Below are 11,126 nucleotides of genomic sequence, written 5' to 3'. Positions count from 1 at the left end.
GAATCACTTTTTGGAGCTGTTATGACTTCTCTTATAAGTTCTTTTAAATTCACTATGGCAGATCCAAAAAGGGGGATATTCTGAAATTATGACGTCAGTTTGGTTTTGTTGGACGTCTTCATTGACACATAGATATAACTTAAGCAGGCAGGTTTGGATGCTTTACACACGACATAAGTTCGACCACTAGTGACGAAATACTTTCGGAGATACATGGACTCCCCCGCTCCCGAACGAAAAAAAGGCAGGCTGGATAGGCGGGTTGAGCGCTCGGTCGTCCAATTCATGAACATCTGTACTGTTCCCTCAAGATATTCATTCCCTCAAAACTGCAATACGCCACTCGTTGTGTCTATTTCCTTTCGAACGTACTAAAGTGCACTTGAATATGTCTTGATTTTTAACATTTTCTGGGCACCATTTACTTCACGCCAAACAAACTACAAAGGAAATTAAAGCACGGTTCCTTTAAATTGATTGCTCCTGGAACCCTCAGACAGTCCAAAAAATAATTATCTGACTATGGTACAAGCGGGCAGATGACCCCCCCCCCCCCTCCCCTCCAACCCCTCCCCCATCACCTCCTCTAGGGTTTAGTTGTGATGAGACATATTATAATCATTTTCGGTTAATAGATAGCTCTCAGCTTGCTCTACAAGATGAGCTGTCATATTACGCCACATGGTGTCATTAATCCTGCCATGCTGAAACCGCCTTTTTGGATTTCACAATTTTCTCGGAAAGACAGAAAATGACCAAAATTGATAAAAAAAAATAATCCAAGATGATCAAAATGTCTGCAAGACAAGAACGAACTGCTACTGAAGTTTTCATTATCGGTTGTCGTTAGCTCCCATTTTCAAAATTTCTGGGGCTTGGATGCCAGTCCCCTCCCTGTCTTTTACGCCGAAGGGTTAACATAATTAATGATGAGGCCCTAAGACTCCATTTAATTACATCTAGCATCTACGAAATAATACCTGAATGATATTGCAGTGTCTAAAAACTAGAAAGGCGCTAACATGATAGGGTTGCAGATGAAACGTTTGTTTTTCATATTAACATGTAAGCCTGCTGTTTGTTTTGCATAAACAAATGGTTAATTTGATATTGGACCACCGCCGTATGTCAAGACCGCAGACCATTAATCATTGAACAATTGTTTCAACACGTAACTACGATCATCGTTATTTATTTGCCCTGACATTATTATAAAATAATCATTTGTAACCTGTCTTCCAGTAACGCAAATATATTGCTGCTGGAAATAACTTGAAATGTAGCATTGTATGGTAAACAGCTGCAACGTTGAGAAAGTTAGAAAACCTGTTCTCAGGCCTTGCTTTGTACGGAAAAATTGTTACGACTGGTACGTGTTTCCAATGAAAGCATTTAGTCTTAAATGTACTGATTTAAAGAAGTCTTGCTCTCTCTCCTATTAAATACATTAGTGAACATAACTCTCACTGGCCTGATTATGAAAATGAATGTCCATCTAAATGTTAATTTGCAATGCTGGAATTTTCTCAAAAAGGAACAGGTGTTTAACGGGGCTTTCTTTTCAGATATAGTTTCCTTTGTTATTAATCTACCACTTAAGAACCTTTCGAGACCCAGCGCGCCATTCTGAAGACGTTTGCGCTCTCTCTCTCTCTCTCTCTCTCTCTCTCTCACTGGTAAGGAAATGAATTATATTTCGCAATTCTCATGTTATTCACCTTAGCGACTGCAAATCAATGATTTTCTGAGAGTTTTCTGCGCAGGCCTACAGTTTGTAAGCTAATGTAAAGTGCGTTGTGTCATTACAATATACCAGTGAACATTGCATGTAACAGAGCTAGTGTGACGCGACGTTTGGATGGGGGAAAAAAAACATTCAAATGCATCCTGTGGAGTTGAAGGTTATGGCAAAAAACGTACGTGCGAACCTAAATAAAGTTTAGCTTTCTTTAGAGCATTCTGTTGAAAGTTAGACATTTTTTTCAGGATTATTGGATTTTATCGCAACTAAACTTAGACTCATATTTCCTTCTCCGAAATAGTGACGGAAAAGTAAATTGATACGAACGAAGTTACAACAGCTGTAATCAGTGAATTCGCCGACCAACTGTAAGTTGTAAGTAAAAAATGATTCCTAAGGCAACGTAATTGCATTTCCTCTCAGTTACTTGTAAATATAAGAATTCTCTACCCTCGGGATTTTGGATATTTTTTGTAAGGACGTCAGTTGATTTTCTAAATGGGTTCAAAGAGAAATGTTTCAATTTTTTCTGAACGATCGGGTTACCACAGCGACTGGTTTATTTTTGTAAGAATCGAGTTGTTCAAAATTCAACAAGGAAGATGTAAAAATAATTAAACATAGGGGATTTCACAGAATGCAGTGTTGAACCCGACCTTTAATTGCGAGATAAACTTATTCTCAAGTAGTCTCAAGTATTCTCTCATTAGTCTCAAGACGAAACATAAGAGTACAATAACCAAAACAAGTACGCCAACGAAGAAAAAGGCACCACTGTAAGAAAGCAGGCTTCTTAGTACTTCAAACTTTTTTTTTCCCGAAAGTCATGATCATGAAAGTATTTAATAACTCGCAAACTTCTTATATGCTTTACAAAATTATCGCGCATATAGCCCTAAGGAAATTTACCGATGATTAAAATGTAAGAATACTCCTCGTTGACTGCTTCCAGGCAGCCTTGTTAAAAGCCTGAAATGTTTGTGTTTGAAGAATGTTTGAATTGAAAAACTGAAAGCCGACATATTACGTTTAAATGGGGTGTTTCAATTATGTTTCAGTTTATGCATGTGCATAAAATAACTGAGAGACTACGCGAGCTCTGATTGGTCGATAGAGTTGCAAAACCTATGTTCTATTGTACCGGTGAACCACGGTTCCCGATATGGTAGCTCTTTGCGGCAATTAGAGAACTCAGAACACCGAGAGATAACAAATGTAATAAACAGCTTGGGTTTTCACTGGCTGAGATATCAATAACGCGAATATCTCTTTATTCAACTTATTCATAGAAATTTTAAAGGATAAACCGGACCAGTAGAAGGTCAGCATATAAAGTTTTACCATTTTTTTCCACGGCAAAAATTTCACGACCATTCCGGTTAAGCTTGAGTTTAAGTTAAGGAGGTTTTAGACCCTTTTTTCGTTGCCCTTCACGTTCTGTGGAGGACGATGTCAGCTGGGCTTGACTGATCAATTTGGGTTGTTATAATTTCTTTCGAGTTATATAACATAAAGCTTTTATGTTATATATTGTTTAACTCATGTATGCATAACACGATAAAAAATAAGCGAATTTCAGTGGTTTGCATCAGCTTGGCTTTAAAGCAATAGTTTTTATTTGGCAAAATACAGAAGAAACACGGAATTTATAGCCTTCAACATAAGTACATGAAGTCTGAGTACACTTTCGGAAGCAGCATTTCTGTAACTAGTTACCTCATTCTCAAAACTTTGGAAAGTTATCGTTGAATCACTTGGCCAAGCGTATGATGTTTGTAACTTTTCCTGCGGTCTTTTACTTTCGTAATGACTGATTCTGCCTACGAATCCCTGCATTTCCTCGTCAGAATACTTTCGAATTGGTTAATATGCCTTCTGCCTTTCACCGATAACCCGGCTTTTCCTTTCCTTTCTTAAAACGTTCTAAGCGCGAAGTGTTTTCGTCGCTTTGCTCTGCGGATTTTGTACTTTTACTTGTAGTCCCTGAATTTGATCAGGATAAGCAACTTAATCACGAAGGTACAATACATTTTCCTCCCTTTGACAAAAGTTTTCCATAGTTATTTCATAAAAGCAATAGGCCACCCCTAACATGGGTTTACCGGTGCTATAAACTCATAAAAAGAGTGGTCCATTGCTTAAATAGACATCAAATAATCACTCTCTTTTCCCAAGGGTTTATTTTTGCTCGATTCATGAACAGAACGGTTTGCAATCCTCCTTTCAAAACGCTGAAGAAAACCCTGATGTCTTATTCATCCTCGCCCCCCACCCCCACCCCGCTACTTGTACATCCCTTGTACATGTACGCCGGAGGGTCATTAACAAGTGGCCAGATGTCTGTTTTATATCCTGCATGCGTCGTTTCACAAGTTCACATGTTTATTTGCTTGGCTTGGTCCGCCACCGTGAGTACTTGTATTTTCTGTCAATGCCGGGGTTTTCTCGGATGTGACCGCATCGCTGGTTTTCACTGTCATGTCATCAAAAATTAAAATCTTAACCATTTAATAAATAACGTCAAGAATCTGGAGTATGATAGATGATTGAGCTATTAAAACGGTTGTGAAATGTCAAGTTCTCAGAGGGTCTTATATTTGATGAAACTAAAACTTCAGGAAGATAGGTAGTTTTTAATTTTGGAATAAGTTAACGCACATAAGAACCGGCACTTTTCTCGGGTGCAGGAAAACACCGACTTCAAATAAAACCGGGGTGTTTAATGGAAAACTCAGCCGATGTTATTTTAACCTTGCCATTATTCGGGACCTGGCGTTTAATCGGGAAAATACTCTAGTTTAATTTAAACAAAAGAAGAAACCAGCCTAAGACCTTTTGTAATATTGTGAGACAGCAGTAATAAATGTTTGCTGATCTATTTCAGATAGAGGTAGCCATGGCAACGAATAACACATCATTAGCAATATTCAGACCAACAGATCCCAATCCTCAGATTAACAGGGAGGAAGGATATTTCTGGTGTTCGCTATTTATACTTGAGAGAGTTATCATCCTTGTACTCAATATGTTTACATTTATCGTCTTTACCAAGGACCGCCATTTGCGCAAGCGCAGTACATATCTCCTAATCAACCTATCAGCGGCTGATATCGGTGTGGGAGGACTTGTTATACCAACTGCTGTTTTTCGTCGAGGGAACACTTATGGACTTTGGAATGTTGAGATGACTCATGCGTGGTTCATTTCCACACATGGAGTTGACACACTGTTTTTTGGGTGTTCTCTTGCGTTTTTGGTCTCCATTTCAGTTGAGAGACTGTACGCTACAAGAAGTCCAATGAGGCATCGGTCTATGACAGGAATGGCATACAAAATTTGGATTTCTTGCGTATGGGTCGCGTCTTTCATTTGCACAAGTGTCATAGTTTTATCCTTATTCTATGACATAATCGGGTTGCAGATTTGGTACTTGGTGGCTTCATGCGTCTGTGCTTCGCTTTTAATTTTAACCTTTAGTTACTGCGTGATATTTGTTACAGTGCGATGCGGTGAACAACCCCAGCACGTTCATCACGACCAGGCTAGGAAGGAAAGAAGGCTTACAATGACACTGTTCATTGTCACGCTAGTCTCCTTGTCAGTCTGGATTTCATACGTGTTATTCACCTTCCTGGAGTCTTATCTGTCCCGCACATTTTCTGAAGAAACAATTTTACGCGCACGAGGCGTTTGTGAGGCACTGTTCTTTGCTAACTCCTTTGTAAATCCGATACTGTACACGATCAGGGTGCCTCAGTTTAGAAGAGCGAGTATTAGTAGTGGTATGGGCTAGTCCAGTACGAATTTGACAGGTAGTGTGATGCAAATGAAAAAGTATTGTTATGGAAAGGAGTTCTATTGTTTTCTCGAGTTTGACGTATCCATGGTAACCAGAAGGCCCGCCCCCTTTGACGTCATTAATCTCGTTTCCGTGTTGACCGAGTAAAAAGCCTGGTTTCTAACATAAACAAAGTAATCACGCAATTTTAAAGTTAACCATTAACTTTAATATCAAAGGTTTCCCTAAAATTACAGGACAGAGCCGTGTGCAACTCCCTAGTGGATTGCGCTCAACTTATGAATGAAACTATTTACAAAAGTGTTTACAAATGGCACAACAGTTCAATCATGTCCACGTCCTCATTTGTTATTCTTTCATAGCCATAGGGATATGTTTTGAAGGTGTAGGGATCTATCACTCGTTTTTCGTACACAAGCTGATACTTTTTCGTCTGAGAGAATGTGGTCAGTGAGTACTCTTTGGAGTTTCGGACGATGTGATAAGGCTTGTAAATATCAGTTTGTCGCGTTTTCTCGAGAGGGCGTTGAATTTCGTCTAAAACATTTTGCCGCAACACTTGATAATTTAACTGCTTGCTACCTTCACTGTTTAAAGAGATTCCCCTCACTTTGCATTCTTCTTTTTCTTTCTTCGTGAGGTAACCATAATTTTTCGGTCCCGCGGACGCAAATTCAGTGATGAAGTCGTCTTCTCCCAACTCGTCCTTGAAATCACCGAGAAAGTCGTCAAGGGGAGGATTGTTTTCATGAGGTAAACTGGAAAAAATAACGCTGTCGGTGTCTGTGTACTGTACTCGTTCTTGTAGCATGTCCAGAGCTGCATACAAACGAAGTCGAGCCCAACATGTCGTGAAACAAGCTATGAAAATGTTGAGGTTTGATGAGACAGGTTCGTCATTCGATTTCAGTTTATAGTGAATTTCAACGATGTCTTCAGACAATACACTCACGTAGCAAATGTCATTTGCATCACTTTCATGGAATGCACTGAACCTCATAGGATCTCCGAACTCTTTGATTTGAGTTTTGTTTGTGCGCTGGCCAAACTTCCCCCACATGGAATTTAACATCATATTTGCAAGGCTACGTTTGCCGGGATTCCTTTCAATGTTGTTGCGGTTGAGTTCGATGCCCTCTTTCGCTTTGTAGGATCTCAGATGTTCTTGTTGTTTGACGGGATCATCGCCTACATGAGCTGGCCAGCCGCTTGCCTCCTCTTTAATCTTTAACCATGTATTTACATAGTCTTTAAAGAGACCTTTCCTCGTTTCAGAAAAATGCCACACTTCGTGAATGTAAGTTATTTTGTAGCCCTTCTCAACGGCTTTGTTCAGTTCGGAGGTACACCATGTACCTGTAATTTGTCTTTCACTGTCGCTGTGACTGTAAACCCAGGACCGTTATAGCATTGGTTTTTCCATCTCTTCTTGTACACAGGCTCTACATAGCGGGAATGTTAGTTTACCATTTTCACGCAGCGGAAGTACTGGATGAAACAGTTTTTCTGGAGGTAAGATTGTGACCTTGGCAATCCCGAAGTAATTTTGGATGTCTGTGTCTTCCGGCTGAAATATAATTTCAGGGTGGCCGACAGGATACTCAGCATTCTTATTAATGAACGGATAGAGAGATGTAAAATCATAGTAATGAATCTTCTCTCCTGAGGCGATGTCAGCCAGATGATAGAGTTTGACAGCGTTTGTTCGTCCGCCGCAGAAGGCATCACGGGGATTTAGTGGCTCCACCAAATCGAGGCTGGCTACAAAGTTCCTAACGTCCTGCCTTTCTTCTTTCATTTTCCGCCAATTACACTCCCACATTTCGATGACGTTGTAACCTTTGTCACGCAAGAATTGTAGTTTTTCCTGGGTGCAGAGATACACGTCGGCAGTGCAGCGGTGCTCTAATCTAAGGTGTGTTTCGGATCTGTTGGGATAGCATTTACGACAGCCATGCCAAAAGCAACCTTGAAATTCGTAGACGGTGTTCGTAGTTGCATCGTAGCCGTCCACGGTGTAGCGACTGTTGGGGATACGGTATTCCCCATCATTTCCAACATGTTGAATTCTCCCACTGATCTGACTTTGTTGCCACAGTAGATATTCCATGGCAACTTTCGACTGATTTGTTTTTAGTCGCCAACCGTGGAGAGGCTCGGAAGCAATTGTGTTGGCTTCCATTCGGTTTTGTCGCAGGTCTCGATTGCACGCCGAAGCTATAGTAATATGACTGAAGGGGTCAAACTTTGTCTTTTTTTCAAAAAGCCGTTTGAAAGTAAGGCATCCCTCCTTCAGTAATTTCACGTCCGACTCGCAATATTCCAGCAATTCTTTCTGGAAATCGAACACTACATTCTCAGCTCTTTCTTTATCATGCCATTTCTCGAAGTCTTTACGGCCGTTGACAGACATTCAGGCATGTAAAATTCTTTCTCGGGAATTGGTCCCACGTAGTCTTGATTTTCAGGCGTGTTAAACAGGTGAGGAAAATAGCCCTTTTTTTACTCTGTCAATCCGAATGTCTTTGGAAATGCAGAAAGCGGCATTTGAAAAAATGACAGAGAGTCAATAAAGTTAATATTGTCAAAGGTTAATTGGAGAAGTTTAGCTCCATTTCTGATTTGATTAAGGACCCTGTGTTGGCGATGATATTCCTCCACGACGAAATAGGAGTCGTAGCCAGAAAAGTGGGCCAAAACAGTTACATTGCGCGTGTCTTCTTCAGTTAACGTATCCAGCCATTCCAGGAAATCGCGAATGCAATCTTCACCTTTGAAGTGGAGTGGACAATTATCATCCTCAGTTTCCGCTATTAAAAGATTAGGGATATGTTTGCCAGTGTCTTGCATCGCCTCAATATCGAAGAAAACGAGAATGGGAGGCTTTTCATCATCATCATCATCATCATCATTACCATTATCCTCTGCTTCGGTTTCGGTTAGTCGCTTGCGTTTTTTCTTTTTCTTTCTCTTCTTCTTTTTTTTCTTTTTTCTCTTCGGTTAGCTCTTCCGGTGTTTTAGGTATCTGAATAAAGCATCGGTGGCTTGCGGCCTCTATGTACTCGTGGCAAGAGGGACAGTCTATGTAACCGCATTCATGTTCTTGTTGCTTCTTGAGACCCACCAACAACTTTTTACAGCTACGACATTTGCGGCGTTGACTGCAAACACTGATGTTTTTGGAGTCAGCGGTTTTTCCCTTGTAGGATTTCGTCAGATGATTTTGAAAACAAACATCACCATAAAACATCCGCTTACAAGATCCGCAGGGTGTAGCTGGTGGTTGATTACGACACCTGGCCTCTGTAAAGTCCTCACATCCCGTTTGTAAGCAGGAAGAACAATGATCAGGGTTGTTTTCACAGGCGTGTTGACCTTCGTTATTGTAGGGTTTGAGACACCTTGCGCAGAAATAACTGTTACCAAAGAACCCAGGTAACGTAGTGATCACATTGTAGTGTTCATTATCATACAACAGTACCAATTGTTTTTCCTGAGGCTTTCCAAAAGAAGTCACGCTATAACCTCGGGTAGCGTCCACAAATAAGAGCTGATAATTGTTCAAGGACGGCGTCAATGCAAATCTACTGAGTTCCTCGTAACCGCATTTTCCCATTTCTACATTAGCTTCTATATGCAGCTTGATTGCTTCATCTCTATGGATAGAGAAACCTCTTCTGAAGCTGTTCCATTTAGGGTGATCATCCACTCTAGCTTTAGCTGTCACAATGGCGCGGGCGCAGCATAGTTCATCTTTGTTATCGATACTGATGACAGAACCTTTCAAACGTTTGAAAGTTTCTGGATTAGAATGTCCAGGTTTCAATTTTCGTTTCTGACCGCTACCGCGAGGAGATGTACGAACGTGTGTAAAAGATAATTGAAACGAATCATTCATTTCAAAGTTCTCGTTTGAGTTTAACACCTGTGACATTTGCTGCAGCAGACTGTCGACACGATCGCTACCATTTAACCATTCCCCCGCCGGTAACGCTCGATAAGTATAGCTGTTGACTAAGCGATTGCTGGCTAAATTGAAGTAGACACGATCAGCGGCTGGTATCCTGTCTCGGAGAATCAAATTTTGGATTGTTCTATGTAATCCATCAGCAATTGCTGCTGCCAAGTTTTGTTGAGGTATAAATTGTCCCACCTGACGAATGTTGGAGGTGTAGTGACGCTCTCTAACGCCCATTTTTTTTGCTGTGACTATCTACGTACGGGTTGAGTACAAATTCGAAGCGTCCAGGTTCTGTGATAGCAAGACTTCCCCCCATTTGTTCTTGATTAGTGAGTTGACGTTCTGTAGCCTCGGCGACATTTGACAAAATCGTATCATCGATAGAGTCGTCAAGAATCCAAGAGAAAATATAAAATAAAATAAATAAACCGGTTCATCACACATTAAGTACACGAAATGTATTTTTGTTACAACATATTTAATTTACCCGTTGGAAATAACTGTTTTCTGGTCTATTCTCAATAGCAATAATGGCCTCCAACAATTCTTCATCGCTTATATCCTCAAAGTGGCTTGACATGGGGCGAAAATCTTATCCAGAGAAACAAAAGTTTAGTCAACAGTCCACCATCTGCAAATGATTTCTATCTAGCGAGTCCTAACTTTATTGGTGTCGTTAACTAATCATATTACAGGAAATGTCAGCACATTTCCAACATCCAATCATATTGCACAAAAACGACATCATATTTTCAACCACCAATCAAGTAACATATGACGTTATTGATCTGTCATAATTACATTCACACACGCAGACCACCCGAAAAGTTTACTTAGTTTGTTAATTTAATTTTCCTGTAAATGAATAACAATTACATAACTCGCATGAAAACAAATGCCTTCATTAGTCTTTTAGCGTCCGTTCAATTCGCCTTAAAAGATAATAGCCTATTCAGTTAAGCTAACAGAGTCTAATCATTCAACGTTTAAGATAATCGTCCATTGTCACATTCTTGCGTTAAGTTTTCAACTCGTATGCAAATTTCGTTATCCCCGCGGCCAATGGGACAAATTATTTGCATCGCGCTCTAAACTTAAATTTAGGAGTAACGGTTCCATTGTAACTTTAAGGTTTATAAAATACGATCGGACGAACGCTATAGCTTTGCTTATCCTAAATCCGTCCAGTGTTACTTTTGTTATACTGGTAGAACGTTTCCAAGTCCGTCAGCGAGCTATTCAAAATCAAAAGAACTTCATTTCAAAAACCGTAACCGCCTTCAAATTCCAGACCTGATATAAAGGATTACAGCGAGCTATTGAAAATCAAAAGAACATCTTTTCAAGAACCGTAACCGCCTTCAAATTCCAGACCTGATATAAAGGATTACAGCGAGCTATTGAAAATCAAAAGAACATCTTTTCAAAAACCGTAACCGCCTTGTAAATCCGTCCAGTGTTACTTGTGTTATACTGGTAGAACGTTTCCAAGTCCGTCAGCGAGCTATTCAAAATCAAAAGAACTTCATTTCAAAAACCGTAACCGCCTTCGAATTCCAGACCTGATATAAAGGATTACAGCGAGGTATTCAAAATCAAAAGAACATCTTTTCAAAAACCGTAAC

The 11,126-nt window shown here is 40.1% G+C and overlaps 1 protein-coding gene and 1 pseudogene across 1 annotated transcript; one reads left to right on the top strand and one right to left on the bottom strand.

The window, feature by feature from the left end:
• The first annotated feature begins 4,471 nt into the window (after positions 1-4,471).
• Positions 4,472-5,590, top strand: LOC149098114 (adenosine receptor A3-like). Its single transcript, XM_089277916.1, has one exon. The coding sequence runs from the start codon at positions 4,605-4,607 to the stop codon at positions 5,532-5,534; it is 930 nt and encodes a 309-aa protein (XP_089134042.1). The 5' UTR covers positions 4,472-4,604; the 3' UTR covers positions 5,535-5,590.
• Positions 5,591-8,033: 2,443 nt separating this feature from the next.
• On the bottom strand, positions 8,034-9,920 carry LOC149098113 (uncharacterized; annotated as a pseudogene).
• Positions 9,921-11,126: the final 1,206 nt, after the last annotated feature.

Source organism: Orbicella faveolata, unplaced genomic scaffold, assembly GCF_042242905.1.
Source record: "Orbicella faveolata isolate gen_17 unplaced genomic scaffold, um_ofav_v1 contig_46, whole genome shotgun sequence".
Lineage (NCBI taxonomy): Eukaryota > Metazoa > Cnidaria > Anthozoa > Scleractinia > Merulinidae > Orbicella > Orbicella faveolata.
This window is presented reverse-complemented; position numbering and strand designations above follow the sequence as displayed.

Excerpts from the sequence above, each read along its gene's own strand:
- LOC149098114 (XM_089277916.1), top strand. The coding sequence starts at position 4,605 with ATGTTTGCTGATCTATTTCAGATAGAGGTAGCCATGGCAACGAATAAC.